At 38.8% G+C, this 16125-nt stretch overlaps 4 protein-coding genes across 6 annotated transcripts; 2 read left to right on the forward strand and 2 right to left on the reverse strand.

Moving 5' to 3' along the window:
* Positions 1 to 60: 60 nt before the first annotated feature.
* Positions 61 to 2456, reverse strand: LOC137953161 (pentatricopeptide repeat-containing protein At3g49740). Its single transcript, XM_068800417.1, has one exon. It carries the CDS (start codon positions 2454 to 2456, stop codon positions 264 to 266), a length of 2193 nt encoding a protein of 730 aa, XP_068656518.1. The 3' UTR covers positions 61 to 263.
* A 349-nt stretch (positions 2457 to 2805) lies between these two features.
* On the forward strand, positions 2806 to 6966 carry LOC137953424 (uncharacterized). The gene is made up of 3 exons (XM_068800827.1): positions 2806 to 2940; positions 3418 to 3479; positions 4617 to 6966. The coding sequence occupies exon 3, from the start codon at positions 4813 to 4815 to the stop codon at positions 6559 to 6561; it is 1749 nt and encodes a 582-aa protein (XP_068656928.1). The 5' UTR covers positions 2806 to 2940; positions 3418 to 3479; positions 4617 to 4812; the 3' UTR covers positions 6562 to 6966.
* Positions 6967 to 7305: 339 nt separating this feature from the next.
* Positions 7306 to 9839, forward strand: LOC137953740 (pentatricopeptide repeat-containing protein At3g49730). The gene has a single exon (XM_068801234.1). It carries the CDS (start codon positions 7691 to 7693, stop codon positions 9659 to 9661), a length of 1971 nt encoding a protein of 656 aa, XP_068657335.1. The 5' UTR covers positions 7306 to 7690; the 3' UTR covers positions 9662 to 9839.
* A 1367-nt stretch (positions 9840 to 11206) lies between these two features.
* Positions 11207 to 15942, reverse strand: LOC137953791 (uncharacterized). 3 transcript variants are annotated; one of them, XM_068801301.1, is made up of 7 exons: positions 15728 to 15942; positions 14751 to 14792; positions 14012 to 14137; positions 13077 to 13318; positions 12767 to 12803; positions 12284 to 12341; positions 11207 to 11541 (listed from the first exon to the last, which is right to left on the reverse strand). In XM_068801301.1, exons 1-7 carry the CDS (start codon positions 15797 to 15799, stop codon positions 11462 to 11464), a joined length of 657 nt encoding a protein of 218 aa, XP_068657402.1. In that variant the 5' UTR covers positions 15800 to 15942; the 3' UTR covers positions 11207 to 11461. The 3 variants fall into 3 exon arrangements, with proteins under 3 accessions (XP_068657402.1, XP_068657401.1, XP_068657403.1); XM_068801300.1 differs by having other exon boundaries at positions 15668 to 15942; XM_068801302.1 differs by having other exon boundaries at positions 14012 to 14129; positions 15728 to 15808.
* Positions 15943 to 16125: the final 183 nt, after the last annotated feature.

Below are 16125 nucleotides of genomic sequence, written 5' to 3' on the forward strand. Positions count from 1 at the left end.
GCAAGTCGAGAAAATCTAGGCCAACTTTTTAGTGGCTATGGAGAAAGCAACTCAGGCGTCATTAATTCTGTTTCTTCGTTTACATTCAAAAAATAATTTTCATCAATTGCTATCACTTTAAATAACTGTTTATGGACAAGGGTCTCGCTTTCTTCAGGCAGAGACCTCCAGTGACAGCCAAAATAATAATCTTTGTCAGTTGTTATTACTTTAAGTTGCTGGTTGGGAATGGCCTGCTTGAGCCAACGTCCTCCAGTGAAGAATCAGTTGGGATTCACTAATTCCATCCAACTGCACCCGGGCTTCTTCATGACTCCTTTTCTGCTCATGAATTCTCTTGTGGCAGCTGCTTCAACCCATTCTCCAGCGGCAGCATAAATATTCGATAAGAGAATGTAAACAGCTGGGTTGTCTGGTTCAATTTCCAGAAGATACCTAGCAGCGACTTTTCCCAGTCTTACATTTCCATGGTCCCTACAGGCACTGAGCAAAACCCACCATACACGAGATTCAGGTCTAAATGGCATCTTGTTTATCAATCTTTCTGCTTCATCTAGTGCCCCAGCTCGGCCTAGTAGATCAATAATGCAAGAGTAATGGTCTATACCTGGTTCTATGCCATAATCTTTGAACATAGACGAGAAAATCTGACGGGCATAGTTGACTAAACCGGCATGGCTACATGCTGACAGAACTGTAGTGAAGGTGACTGGATCTAGCTGCACACCAGACTCCCTCATTGCCTCAAAGCACTGGATGGCTTCTTGTCCCCTTCCATGCTGTCCGTACGCAGAAACCATGGAGTTCCATGAGATTGCATCTCGATCATTCATTCTCCTAAAAACTTTAGAGGACAAGTTCAACACTCCACATTTAGCGTACAACGTAATAAGAGCGTTCTCAAGTGACGTTTCTGTGTCTAATCCAGATCGAAGAATGTAGGCATGAATCTGCTTTCCGTGTCTTAAACTTGAAATGCTTCCACAAGCACTCAGCATGATGGTGAGAGAAAAGGTGTCTGGTTTGATGTCTGATAACTGAAGCTCAGAAAATATCTGTAAGCCAATCTCCGGAAATCCATTTAACAGATACCCTGATATTATTGAATTCCAAGAGATAAGATTTCTAGATGGCATGTCATAAAATACCTGATAAGCTTCTTTCATCTTACCCTGCTTACTAAATGCAGAAATCAGGGCATTGCCAACTTGAGTGTTCGAGTCTAGGCCAATTCTAATCACAAAGGATTGAACCATTTTAGCTATCTCAGCATTTTCAGAGCAAGCTAATAGACCTCCCACTGTATACTCATCTGGTCCGATTTCATCACGTTGCATTCGAAGAAAGATCATGATTGCTAACTCATAGCAGTTTCCTTGAGCATAACTTGCAATCATAGAATTCCAGGAGACGATATCTTTCACACAGAGCCTCTCGAAGATAACCTCTGCATTAATCAAGTCCCCATGGCTAGAGTACATGCTTATTAATGCATTGCTAACCAAACTACATTCTCCAAAACCTAATCTAATCACTTGAGCATGGATTTGGATTCCAAAATCCATCACCACTTTTGAAGATGCACTTGCGCTTAAAATACTTACAAAGGTCACTCCAGTGGGCCTAAATTGAGACTCAAGCATCCATTTCAGCATTATTAGGGCCTCGACATCTCTACCCCATTTCATCAGACCCCCTATCATAGCATTGAAAGTGATCTGGTTACATAGCCTGGCTCCGTCAAATACACCATAAGCATCTCCGATTATCCCATAACTAAAATACATAGTCAGTAAAGCATTAATTACAGAAACTCTAGACACTAAAAGCCCCTTTTTTATAGCGAGTGAATGAACCTGCATCCCAAGGTTCAACAGCTCTCCTGTACTGCACAACCCTAAAACACTTGCAAAAGTGAAATGATCATGCCGAATACCCAGCAGATGCATCTCGTTAAACATATCGAGTGCAATCTTCTCATACCCTTGAGCAGCACAGCCCGTGATCATAGCATTCCACACAGCAACATCCTTTTGCGGATTTTTCTCAAACATTTGACAAGCTAAGCCAATACAACCAGCTTTGGTATACGCAGACAGAATGGTTGTCCATGAATACACATCCGGGCATGGAATTTCGTCAAACACTCGACTCACTGACTCTAAATCATCTGATTTCGCATAAAACGAAAGAAGGGTATTACTTACGTGTGTATAATTTTCAAATCCTGCACGGATTACATAACCATGAAGTTGCTTTCCGGCTTGGAAGTCCCGGAGGCCAGTACAGGCAGTTATGGTGCTTGCCAGAGTATAATGGTCAGGTCGAAAGAGATGAGAGGAGTGAATTTGATCAAACAGTTGGAGGGCTTCTGAATATTGATAGGAACGAGAAAATTTTGTAAGAAGGGCGTTGAGTCTGATCAGGACTTGGAAAAGGTTTTCTGTTGGCTTCATAAATCATAACAGACTTCCGATCTTCAACGGTAACCAATACTTAACGAACCTCTTTTCTACACTGAGTTTAATCCGAAATCAACGGCTCTGTTTCTTTCTCGGATGCGACCCATGTCCTTGTCTGTTCCAACGAATTAGAATACCTAAAATACCCCTGTATTTTCTAAAATGTCTATTATATCCTCGTAGATGACCTAATCATCCCCTATCTTTCATCAGAATCCCAAAAGGGCCTTCTTTTCCACCTTTCCCTTTCTCTCCTCTCTCATCACCTCTAATGGCGTCAATCTCTCTCTCTGCTCCGAGAGGCTTGGGCTCACTTGGTCTCGTGATCTCTGAAAAACTGCTGTGCCTGCCCACGTTCTTACTTGCTCCAGCTTGAATTCGAGCAGTTGAATATTTATTCTTTGTGAACGCGGAGGTCAGCGGAAGGCGCAGCTGAATGAGCTGATACAACTTGGAACCAAGAGTTGTTTCTTCATCGGTATGTTTCTTCTCTTGGAGCGTGTCCGTAGGTGATTGTGGAGTGCTGTATCTTGTGGAAGCTTAAACCCTAGGAGAGTAGTGTGTGTTTTGGCCTTTCTGATTTGAGGCTTTTCTGAGATTCGGTGTCGGAATTGGGATATGTGGGGGTTTGATTTTATTTTATTTTATTTTTTTGAATATTTATTTTGTTTAATGATTATCTTTGTGTTGGTGTAGTACAATGTAATTTGGTCTTTTCCTTCTCTCGTTTAAGTTCACTTTAGCGTTTTTTATTTCTGTTACTAGTTTTTCTTGAGAAAACCAGTACAATGTACGGGAAGCAGAATCTCAATTTTCTTTCGATTCTTCTCATTCGTTTATTTATTTACTATCTTTACCACCTTTGCATTTGTATAATACTGCTGGTGTATTTGTTCTTGTTTGTTTCTCGATCAGTATACAATTATTCCTCTGATAAATTTATTTAATTTTTCAGGGTTATTGAATTTCACGCGAGGCATTTTTAGCTTGCTGATTGAAGAGGTGTCACGTAGCAGAGTACGGGTTCCTTATTCATTTGTGTAGAAGTTATTCAACGCCTGCAAGTGTTGTTGCCGTACTTTTCTTTACGTTTTTATCCAAATTGTGTTTCTGAAGTTCTTGCATGAGTGTTAGCCACCTCTAACTGTTAATCATTGAATTTCCAACTTGGAAATCTTCAAAGAGTTTTTTCCAAATGGGTGATGATGTTTCTTTTCTTTCTTTTTCAAAAAAAAAAAAAAACTTAACGAACATAAATAATCTGTAGTAAGAAGAGTCATTTGACTGTAGTCGAGTGTAACCATTTAGGGCTCCTGAATCTTGTAGTTACATAATGCAGTAGATCGATCACCTCTAGTGCACACATTTGCTGATAAGAACAGCTAAAGGTCAATTATTGAAGGGGACTCTGCTATTGCAATTAGCTTGATGAAGAAAGGCTCTCTTATCTGAGGCGTTTGGTACACATTTTGGGCAGCTTCCTGATCTTTGCTCTTCTCTCTCCATATCTTGGCTGCATATTGCTGGTAGTTCTGCTGAATCTGGAGTTGTCTCGCTCTCTCTTGTTGTGGGTGATCCTGCTTGTTTGCCTTCTCTCCTTTAACCTGTATTGGTCTTTTCCTCCCTTCCTCTGAATGAATTCTTTGTTTTTATGCAAATAATACTTGCCATCATTCCAATAAAAAAAGAAAACATTATATTTGCAAATAGGTTATCCAGAACTCCGGGAGAATTGCTAAACAGAAATGATTTCTAAACATAAAGTTAGTTGTTTCTTTTGGGAGGAAATTTGAGGCTATCCAATCTCCAGCTTTTTCCTTTTATACTTCTTTTCACCTGCTTGCCAAACTAAGACAATTTAGGCCAGAATTTCTGTTCTCCTACTAAGCATTGAAGCTGATATTCATTTCTCTGAATTGCTCATATCTTTTTTATTTCTTTGTAATGTTGTTATGCCCTGTATTGGTAAAATAAAGTTGATTAATATTTGTCTGGTAGCTACTGTCAAAGAAGTCGAATCCATGGAGAACTTCCTTTCGCACGAGTTATTGTCTTTTGTCTGAAATGTAGCTTCTTCTTGGACAAATTTAGTGTGATACAGCACTGTCCTAACTCCTGATTTGTCTTTTTTTTTTTCCTTCTTCTTGTTCACAGTATTTTGCCTATACTCTCATCACAGTGAATGCTTGGCCGCTGCTTTCTATGGCATTTGGGTTGGAAGATAATTGTAGTTTAAATATTTGGCCAGATTATTTATGTTCTTTCCCTGCTGTCATTAGCAAGTAATGAACAGCAGACTTGAAGGCTCATAATAGCATTGAAGAAGTGTTTGCTATAGTGGTTATTATAGATGGAAGATTACAATTTTGCAGTTGGTCAAGAGTTTCCTGATGTGAAGACATTTCGAAGAACAATTAAGGAAGCAGCTATTGCTCAACACTTTGAGCTTCGGATAATCAAGAGTGATCTCATCCGTTATTTTGCTAAGTGTGCTAAGGAAGGTTGTCCTTGGCGCATTCGTGCTGTTAAGATTCCTAATGCTCCAACCTTTACAATAAGGAGTCTTGAAGGAACTCACACTTGTGGAAGAACTGCACAGCTTGGACATCATCAGGCTTCAGTTGATTGGATTGTGAGTTTCATAGAGGAAAGATTGCGTGATAATGTGCATTACAAGCCAAAGGACATACTACATGATATCCAAAAACAGTACGGGATTACAATTCCTTACAAGCAAGCTTGGCGAGCAAAAGAGCGGGGTCTTGCTGCCATCTATGGGTCCTCAGAGGAAGGATATTGCCTCCTTCCTGCTTACTGTGAGCAAATAAAAAAAACCAATCCTGGAAGTATTGCACAAGTATTGACAACAGGGTCTGAGCACCGGTTTCAAAGACTTTTTGTTGCTTTCTATGCATCAATATATGGCTTCATTAATGGCTGCTTGCCTCTTATTGGTGTGGGTGCCTTACAGCTTAAAAGCAAATATCTGGGTACCTTACTTTCTGCCACATCTTTTGATGCGGATGGGGCTTTATTCCCATTAGCATTCGGTATTGTGGATGTGGAAACTGATGAAAGCTGGATGTGGTTTTTATCTGAGTTGCATAAGCTACTAGAGATGAACACCGAAAAAATACCACATCTTACGATTCTATCTGATGGACAAAAAGGAATAGTAGATGCAGTGAAAAGAAAATTTCCTAGTACTTCTCATGGTTTTTGCATGAGACATCTAAGTGAAAGCATTGGCAAAGAGTTCAAAAACACGAGGCTTGTCCAGCTTCTTTGGAAAGCAGCTTATTCAATCACAACGTTTGGATTTAAAGAGCGAATTGCTGAGATTGAAGAGGTTTCTGCAGATGCAGCTCGATGGATCCAGCAGATTCCTCCTTCCCGTTGGGCTGTTGCATACTTTGAAGGCTCCCGTTATGGTCATCTTTCATCAAATATAGAGGAGTTCAATAGATGGATCCTGGAAGCTCGAGAATTACCAATAATCCAGGTTATCGAACGTATTCACTGTAAGCTGATGGCTGAGTTTAGTGAGAGACGTGAGAAATCCATGTTGTGGAAAACGGTTCTAGCTCCCTCTGCAGAGAAAAAGATGTCAGAAGCCATGTCACGTGCAAGTGGCTACCAGGTTCTCCGCTCAGATGAATTTGAATTTGAGGTCATATCTCCTGACCGTTCAAATATTGTGAACATTGGAAGTCGCTCTTGTTCATGCCGCGATTGGCAGGTCTATGGCTTGCCTTGCTCACATACAGTTGCAGCACTCATCTCATGCGGAAAGGATGTATATGAGTATACTGAGAAGTGTTTCACTGTAGCAAAATATTGTGAAACCTATTCCCAACCAATTTATCCTGTTCCAGATAAAAGTGAATGGAGTAAGGCAACTCAGGTTGTTGGGGACGACGACCAATGGATTGTACGGCCACCCAAGTTTCGAAGGCCACCCGGTCGCCCTGAGAAGAAGAGGCTGTGCATCGAGGATCTTAATAAGGAGAAGCACACAGTTCATTGTAGTCGATGCAACCAAACAGGACATTATAAGACGACTTGTAAAACTGAGATTGTCAACATGTTGGAATGTTAGAAGGTTGTAAGTTTGTACTGTCAGTTTATACATAGTCAAGTAGAATTACTTCGTACATACATATCATATCAAGACTTAGTATTGCATGTTGGTAGGATGCTAGTCAGGCAGTTCTCTTGAAAGTGTGTGCCTTCAGTGTGGTTTTACCAAGTTCGGGAATGGAGGAAAGTTGGAGGGGGTACCCCAGCTCATTCTGGTCTGGACTGCAAGAGTTGCAGGCACATCTCATGAAGACATCTCAAAGCTTCCCTTTTAGGTATTTTTTATTGTACTTTATGAACTCATAAGTGTAATTTTTTCTTGATCCAAAGAGATGTAAATGTGTTCCACTTTCAGTATTCTTATTATTTTGGTAAGAGACTTCATTGTTCTTAATGTGACTGGGTGAGTTTATGAAGCATTGCAGTTTGGTATGATGTCATTTCTGGCAATCCCACCTCTCCTGTTTGCAAAAAAACAAAAGAAAAAAAAATTAAAAAATCTGGCACTAAATCATACATGTCACAAGTAAAGAGTTTTTACCAGTGATACTGATTTTTCATCTCGAATTACAAAGGAAGAAAGAAATGATTAATAGATTACATAGAAATAACCCTAGATCTTTTTGAAATGTCTGGGATAGCTTATGAATGACCATAATATCATCCCGTCTTTTGTCAAAATCCCTTCTTTTATCGAGCTTGAATTCCAGCAATTGGCTATTTATTCGATGGAAGTGCAACTGAAACGAGCAGGTACAACTTCGAACTGCCGAACTGCGAGTGTTTTCTTCATCAGTATATATGTCTATAGGTGTCTTGTGGGATCTTAAACCCTAAAAGAGGAATGTGTATTTGTGGTCTTTCTGAGTTTTGCGGCTGTTCTGAGATTCTGTGTGGGATGTGGGCTTTTTGGTGGTTTGTTTTCTTTTTCGCATTTTCATTTTGTTCAATGATTCTCTGTGTTGGAGTAGTACAATATAACTTGGTCTTTTCCTCCTCTCGTTTAAGTCCAGCTTTTGCAGTTTTTCTTAGTTATTTCTGTTACTGCTATTCCTGGAGAAAATCTGTACAATATCCGAGAAGTTGAAGTTACGCTGAATCTCAATTTTCTTCGATTCTTCTCATTCGTTTCTTTATTCACTATCTTGATGGTTCAACTGGACAAAATGCAGAGAGCTTCATTTTTAGTGGTCCTTCTGTGTAAGAGTACCACTCGCTTCCTTTCATCCAATTCAAATCTTTTTCCAAATCTCCACTCCGGACAAATGAAGTCCTCTTCGTTTCGTCGACGTTTGTCCCTCATCTCACAAATCTCGACAGTCTCAAACCGGAAAGATGACTCACCACCCAATTTCGGTTTAATCATCCAAGATGAGAACGACCGGCATTTCGAGAAGCCCAACCATGATGAGTACTCGTCCGATGTCGAAAAGATCTATAGGATCCTGAGGAAATTCCATTCTAGGACTCCCAAGCTCGAACTTGCGTTGCAGGAAGCTGACATATTTGTCTCACCTCCTTTGGTCGAACGGGTCTTGAATCGCTGTGGAGATGCCGGAACCCTCGGCTACCGGTTTTTTATCTGGTCGGCAAAGCAACCCGGGTATAAGCATACCCAAGCCGCATATAAATCCATGGTTAAAATCCTTGGAAAGATGAGGCAATTCTCAGCTGTCTGGGACCTTATCGGACAAATGAGCCGAGACAATCCCGACTTGATTAGCCCGGAGGTTTTTATTGTTTTGATGAGGAGATTTGCTTCAGTGAAGCTGGTGGATAAAGCTATCCAGGTGCTCGAAGAAATGCCAAAATATGGGTGTGAAGCTGACGAATATGTTTTTGGATGTTTGTTAGATGCCCTTTGCAAGAATGGAGCTGTTAAAGAAGCAGCTAAGTTGTTTGAAGATATGAGAATGCAGTTTCAGCCAAACTTGAAACATTTCACTTCACTACTCTATGGTTGGTGCAGAGAAGGGAAATTACTTGAGGCAAAACATGTTCTTGTACAAATAAAAGAAGCGGGTTTTGAACCTGATATTGTAGTTTACAACAATCTTCTATCTGGTTATTCAGCTGCAGGGAAAATGCAAGATGGGTATGAACTTTTGAAGGAGATGATAAACAAAGGTTGTGAACCGAATGCTACTTCGTACACTATTTTGATCCAAGCTCTTTGTGCAAAAGACAGTATGGAAGAAGCCATGCTGGTTTTCGTAGATATGGGCAGAAATGGTTGCAGAGCAGATGTAGTAACTTATACTACTCTTATTAGTGGGTTTTGCAAGAAGGGGAAGATTGATAGAGCTTATGAGATGCTTGAGAGTATGGTTAAGCAAGGTTATGAGCCTAATCAATTGACATATTATTACATATTAGCTGCACATGAGAAGAAGGAAGAGCTAGAAGAATGTTGGGAACTTGTAGAAAAGATGAAGAGAACAGGTTGTCTTCCTGATTTATACATATATAACTCTATGATTCGTTTAGCTTGTAAATTAGGTGAACTGAAAGAAGCTACCAGGACCTGGAATGAAATTGAATCAAGTGGATTGAACCCAGGAGTTGATACTTTCACGATCATGATTCATGGATTTCTCGAGCAAGGATCTTTGGTTGAAGCTTGTGATTACTTCAAAGAGATGATAGAAAGGGGTGTTTGGTCTTCTCCACAATACGGAACTCTGAAAGAAGTGTTGAATTCATTGTTGAGAGATGACAAACTTGGAATGGCAAAAGAAATTTGGGTTTGCATTATGAATAAAGGATGTCAGCTGAATGTCTATGCGTGGACCATTTGGATTCATGCTCTATATTCCAATGGGCATGTGAAGGATGCTTGCTCATTTTGTTTGGATATGCTTGACAGTGGACTCATGCCACAGCCTGATACTTTCGCAAAGCTCATGAAGGGTCTGAAGAAACTTTATAATAGGGTAATTGCGGCAGAGATCACAGAGAAGGTCAGGAAGATGGCTGCTGGAAGGAATGTAACCTTCAAGAGTTATAAACGCAGAGGGGTTAGGGACGAGAAGGAGAAGGTGAAGGCAAAGAGGCAAGGTGAAAGGATAAGAAGGGCTCGTCGGCGTGGGTGGGGTAAAACGAGCAGAGCAAGCATTTGATAAAACAGACGTGTCATCTCTAGGTAACTTCTCCATGCCTTGAGGTTCAGCTGGATCTCAAAATGAAGCCTTGAGATCAATCATCCTTGCTGCTTAGTAAACATAGTACAAATAGTACGTTATCTCATATTCTTTTATAGAACTAGTAAATTTTGTCTCAACCAGTTTTCCAGTATGAATCGTCTCGCTGAAAGTGGTGGTAAGCCCCAGGATCACATTCGTTCCAAGTCTCATAGCTCTTCTCTATTTTTTCACTGCACTGAATACATTTTGCATCCATCTAATTCTATACAACATGTCATTTTAATTTCCAACAGCAGGCATCAATGGACATGTCCAACCACCTAGTCTAAAGATTTTGAGCAGATTAACTTGGAAGAGAAATCATTTCAACCTTGTAGTAGTTAAACACTTAAAACAGCCAGTCATCATGACAACCTTTTCATCGACCTCCTATAAAACTGGACCAATTCCGCATGAGCAAGATTGTCGAGAACAGGGTTGGTACAAAATAACAGCAATGTTTGCAAATAATATGACCTTCTGCTGCCAAACAACAAAAATGGAAAAATGAAACAAATATTCATAGGACTTGGAAAGGGTTATTCAAACAGCCTCTTACAAATGGTTTCCACAATCAGCAGCTCAAAAAATTTACAAAAAGAATGGTAAATATTGTAACCCAGAAAAAGATTGAAAGAAAAAAGCAGCAACAGTTAGTGGTGTATGGCCTTCTAAAGCCACACTATGCTAAAAGAACCAAAGGGGGTGTACACAGTGTCCTGAGGGAACAGGTTGAAGAACTTTCCGGGAAATGACTTCTACAATCAGCAAGCAGAATAGACATTATTAAACTAACAAACATGAAGTTTTGACAAAAAGACCAATCTCACCAGTCTTTCCATTTCTTCTTCATGCTCTACTTGCATTTGATGGTAGTATCTCTTTCATACTTCCTCCTTTGACACTTGAATGATTTGAACTCGAAAAATATGATCTTGATAGACTCACTTTCCATAATGAAGTAGAGAAGATAATATGGTCAGCTTACATCTCATAAACAAGCAAACATCTAACCTAACACAGAAACAGTTGACTACTATAGGTCGGAAGACAATAATTTGTATATGAAAACGTATCGGCTGCAAAATTTTGAGCAAGGAAATCCAGTAGAAAGACATCAAGAATTCTTTTACTTAACCTGCCTTTCATAAACACCAGCATATACACATAGAATCTACAGATAGTTTGAACGCATTTTTAACTGGAGTAACTTCCACCCTTTTGTTTGATGAAGCATTTAGTATGTTGCAAACTGCTGTCGTCCTGCAATAACTTCCAGTATATGTTTTGCCCATCTTTTCTCTACATCATGGGTTTTAAGGACGGCACTGTTTATCTTATTGTTTTCAAAAATTATAAATTAATTTTGTATGTGAGAATGGTACAATACAAGAGAATATTGAGAAGACAATCATAAATATTAAAGCTTTTAAGATACAGTGAGAAGGCAAGCTCACACCTGCATTCATGCAACAATAACCATAAATAAAACACCTTATACTCAGAATTGAAAGATTTTTCAACAATGTTAACCTCAGGAAACAGCTTCGGACAAAAAAAAAAAAAAAAAAAAAAAAAAAAAGAAAAGAAACAACATTTGTTTTGGGTAAGGAACAAAAAGTACAATAGAAGGCTTCTGTGTGCAACACAAAAGGCCATATGCTGAAAATTATTCCGGCATTGGTCCAATGGTTGATGAACCTGAGGATTCCACTATTTGGAGATTAAGACACCAAATTACGCACTATGGTTTTTCCTTTCTAATTTTATGGCTTCATATGATGTCATGACCTCTTTAAACTTTGCCTCTGCAGCCTCTGCAACAAAAATAAAAGCAATTTACTCCAATAAAATAAAGAGAAAATCTAAAAGTGCAGTAGCATGAAAGAATGGGCCGGAAGCTCTGCAAACACAGAGACCCAAATAAGAAAGGTTCTGCAACTATAGGTCTACGTTTGACTTCCAACACAATTCTAGTGCCTCAAATCTTTTCTAGATTACTCCCAATACACTCCCTAGAAGCTCTTCAGAAAGCTGAGCAAATCAAGTGGTCTGAGCATGTTCTATTGTTCTGCAAACCAGAGTTACCCTGCCCTCAACAACCACTAAATATGAGAGTGGATAAGTGGCAAATGGAAGTCGATAGAGGAACTCAGGGTCTACCTGACACAGCTTCTTTTTCTGTGACAAGAAACATGTGGGACCACTCAAGAGGTCTTATGAAATGAAGAAAGAAGAAGGTATATGAGCAAAAACATGTCATAAAGTTTTTTTTTGAGAGGGGCGTGGCGCGATTCTAACTTACGATCTGATGCACCTATGTAAACAGAATACCACTACACCAAACGGCCTTAGGTAAAACATGTCATAAAGTTGATCTGCCTCCCCTGAAAATAGCTCACTAGAGATGATCTTAGTCAGAGTATCTATGTGCAATTGAGTCTAGGTCTTCTGTTATAATTACTTCTCAAAGATCAAAGAACCTCAGTCTGACATTCAAAGATGCAATTGGCATTAACCCATTAGATCACTTTTGAAAGATTATGAAGAGTTACTTACCTCTGTTCTTTGGATTTTGATCAGGATGGTGCTCCTTTGCTTTTGTTCTAAAGGCACTCTGCAAACAGCACAGAAAATGTTAACCAGAACAAAAACAGTGATTTCTTCCTTTGCTTTTGTTCTAAAGGCACTCTCCAAAGAGCACAGAAAATGTTAACCAGAACAAAAATAGTGAGTGCTAACAGTCGATCTTTTGATGGAACTTCAACTTCTATCTTTCTTTTTTTTGAATTATTCAACTTCTATCTTTCTTAATAATTATCTAAAAAAATTGATCATGTGATGTAACTCATGTGCCAAGAAATTGATGTCTTGCAGTGAAAAACATGAGAATGTCCATGACTAATAAAAAGCACACCTTTGATTAGTTAAAGATGAGATAACATACAATGAAACCTTCAGACATTACAAATCCTGCCGTGTGAGGAAAATCATCAATTCGTGCAGAAATAATTACAGATAACACATAAGATAAGAATTTACCTTAATTTCAGCATCAGTATAAGATTTTTCTCTAAACCTAGACAAAGGAAACGGAAATGGTTATTGAATGTGCAAAAACATTTCTATGAAAATCACTCTTCAATTAGAAGATGGGTGTCCAATTGTACTACACAACCAGAAATGGTTCTTGATGCTACAGTCATAAAATATTCACGAAATAAGTGTGTATCATTAGTTAAGTGTATCCATGCTTTGTAGCACACACTCTTTAAAACATTATTCTGGCTGATTAAACATGGTAGCTCATGGACACTAGAGATTGTTATAAGAACTTACTGTCTTACAGTACCTGTCCAGGCCCAAAACTGTGTAATGATGTGACATAGCATAATTTCCAGTTTCTTTGGAGTTTGATCTGGAGTAGGGATTTGCCCTTTGACCATTGTGAGAAGGACCAGTTTGTGAATACCAGTCATCCCACTGGAAGTGTTGATGATATGCACCAGGGCCGTACTCTCTCCAAGCCTCGTAGCTTCTCTTGTATTTGTTTCTCTCTCGGTTGAAGATGCTTTGCATGCGTCTTATTTGCTCCTGCAGAAGTGTTCTCATTTAGCATTAAAACGGGCAGGAAAAAAGTTGTCAGGGTGTCTACCCCTATCACAAATTTAAGCTGAGATTAGCTCTAGAAACTAATAGCAACTTACTGCATCTCCTGGAGGAAATGTCATGTTAGTTAACATTAAGTTAAATAAAGTATGGTTGACACAGCAGATTGTGCAAACATAAAAATATGTACACATCCACCCCATGCTTTTTCATCAAAGGGACATATCTGAATTGACACGAGTTGGACAAGCAGCTTCAACAGTTATAAACAGATACCGTAGTGGTCCTTTACTGATTCCATGATATTTGGCATATAGCATTTGTTAATTATGTTGTAATAGTGAAAGATGATGGGAATTTTTTAGAAACGATTGAAAATTTGAAAGTCACCAACAACATCTGCCTCTCAAATTTTTTTTTTTTTTGGATAATTTTGCAAACAAAAGAACAGCTTATCCTACATTAAGTTTTGGTAGACAGAATCACACTAAGAGAGGCTTACTATTTTTAATTGCAGACAAGTAATTCTTTCATGAGAATAACTATACTTGAAAATTAGTCATCATATTATAGTGAACATCACCATGAACAAAAAATTCTGATAACTCTATTTTGATAACATATAGATAGATACACTAAACCAAGGAAGGAAAAGAACTTAAGTTACAAGCAACTGACCACTCTCTCCCTTTCCTCTTCCCGATCCTCTTGCATTCGACGATAATATCTCTTCCATGCTTCCTCTTTAAAACTTGATCGGTATGAACTGCCCGTAGCACGTCTCATTGGCTGTTGCCTATTCAACTTTTATATATAAGTTAAAAGAAACGGTCAGTTTACGCTTCATTAAAACAAAAACAATGTGTTAAAAGACAACCACGTGTGTAGGGGTGCTTTGGCTAGTAAATAAGAAGAACATCCACAGAGATGACATAATATTGTAATTATGCAAGTTGATGTTTGTCCTCTTATGTCTTTTTCCTTTTGAAGCATATAACCCTAAGGGTATTGTGGTCATTGTAAACACCCTCACACAAATATAAATACAACCTCAAAACATGGGGTAGAGCAATCAAACCTCTTCCTCTTGACTCAAATTCGTCCTTACACTTCTCTATTTTCCTCTTATTTTTCTCCTTTGGTTTCTTTTCTTTTTTCTTCCAAGAGCTAGAGTTCCTCAATTCTCTCATTCCCTTGAGATCTCTTGTGTTTATGTGTTGGATCAAGAAATCAACACAATGAGATCTTTACTCTCTCATATACACCACCTTATTGCTCTTTATCTAACTTGATCAAGATCAATGTTTTGGGAGTCTGAGTCCGACTCTTTAATAAAACTTGTGTTACATTAAGAAAGTAATTGTATCTGAAGATAGACATAGAAGTCCGTTTGGTTGCTGTAAACAGTTAGTTATACCTGAATATAAAACCAGCGAACTGTCTGATGCAACTGTCCAACCTGCCAAACCACTCTAAGAATCAAACACTTGAATGAAGTAAAAATAATCCCTGCCCACTTTCTAATAAGCCAGCTATATTGAGTACAAATATGGAACCACTTATAATAAAGAAGAGACCCATAATAGATTAGGCAAAGATTCCAAGATTGTACATTGATGGTATAGAGCGTAAATTAACACTAGGTTATGCATATAAATCAGAAGAATTTGGGGGCAGTACCATGTACTCAGCTCGAAACTGGGTCATACAAGGCATAAGACTAGATAAATGACAATTCTTGTTTCTGATATTGGGTTATGCAATCTTGACGAAGTTCAAATTAAAAACGTCGAGAAGCTAATTGCAAATGCCTCACAAAACAATCGTGACTTCAAATATTGACTGAGGAAGATTTGTTTCAGTACTGATAGTGTGAACTCCCCGATCAGACACCTAATGACATAAGACCAAAAAACTTAGCTCCTAATGCATGTTTGATCTTCAAATCTCGAAATAACGTGAGAACATAAAAATCGTTCAGAATCACTCGAAGCGTTGTTCTTCAAGTAACAAAATAGCTGGACTTCTCATTAACGAACTTGATTACACATTTCTGTTGAAATCCGTGAAAACCAAAGATTGTCGTGCAAAGAATTTGAATTGAATAAAAATAGGTAAGTGGCTGCGAAGAGAGTTAAAAAGCTAAATTGTGCGATAAGCAAAACCAATTAACTGATGATACCACATTGAATTCATCCAGCGTATCTACCAAAGCAACCTAAACAAGACAAGTAACGTTATGGGCATTCAGGAAATGGAGAAAAATTATCCAGGTCAGTGGAACTCGGCAAGGGAGTAAAATTTAGAGATTAAAAGGGGCAAAAGAACACCCACCGCCAAGGTCGTGACAGTGGCGCCAATCAAACCAAACAGAAATACTCCCCAGAGATTTACCCCGTCATCATCTCTTTCAGTGGTTCTACGCGGCCATTGGTTGTCGGATTTTTCCTCTCGATCACCGCGCATCGGTGCTCACTTCCAAACAAATACAACTAGAAGAAGAAGATGCATGTTATCACAGTTTTGGCTGTCCGGATTTGGGACTATTAGCCAACCGTCACAAAAATGTTGGAAACCACCAAAGATTGGGGGCCGTTTCGCGGGTAACCTTGTAGTCTGTAGACTCTGTACAGTACAACCCTTGCAAGTCACATATCATTAGAACAAGTAAGAATAATTTTCTATCATTCAATCTACTTTTTCCCTTTAAAAAATTCTCTTTTCATCCACATTTTGTGAAAGTTTCTAACTGAAACACTTGACCCGAACAAATCGAATAGAAAATAACAGAT

This window comes from Aristolochia californica, unplaced genomic scaffold (genome assembly GCF_029961685.1).
Source record: "Aristolochia californica isolate CCGP_79_NKW_82.1479 unplaced genomic scaffold, dmAriCali1.0.hap1 SCAF_16, whole genome shotgun sequence".
In the NCBI taxonomy this organism is placed as follows: Eukaryota; Viridiplantae; Streptophyta; class Magnoliopsida; order Piperales; family Aristolochiaceae; genus Aristolochia; species Aristolochia californica.

Coding starts and splice junctions, on each gene's coding strand:
- LOC137953161 (XM_068800417.1), bottom strand. CDS start 2,456: ATGAAGCCAACAGAAAACCTTTTCCAAGTCCTGATCAGACTCAACGCC.
- LOC137953791 (XM_068801300.1), bottom strand. CDS start 15,799: ATGCGCGGTGATCGAGAGGAAAAATCCGACAACCAATGGCCGCGTAGA. Junction 14,793..15,667: donor CCACTGTCACGACCTTGGCG/GTGGGTGTTCTT, acceptor GTGGTTTGGCAG/GTTGGACAGTTGCATCAGAC. Junction 14,138..14,750: donor TTCGCTGGTTTTATATTCAG/GTATAACTAACT, acceptor TATATATAAAAG/TTGAATAGGCAACAGCCAAT.
- LOC137953740 (XM_068801234.1), top strand. CDS start 7,691: ATGGTTCAACTGGACAAAATGCAGAGAGCTTCATTTTTAGTGGTCCTT.
- LOC137953424 (XM_068800827.1), top strand. CDS start 4,813: ATGGAAGATTACAATTTTGCAGTTGGTCAAGAGTTTCCTGATGTGAAG.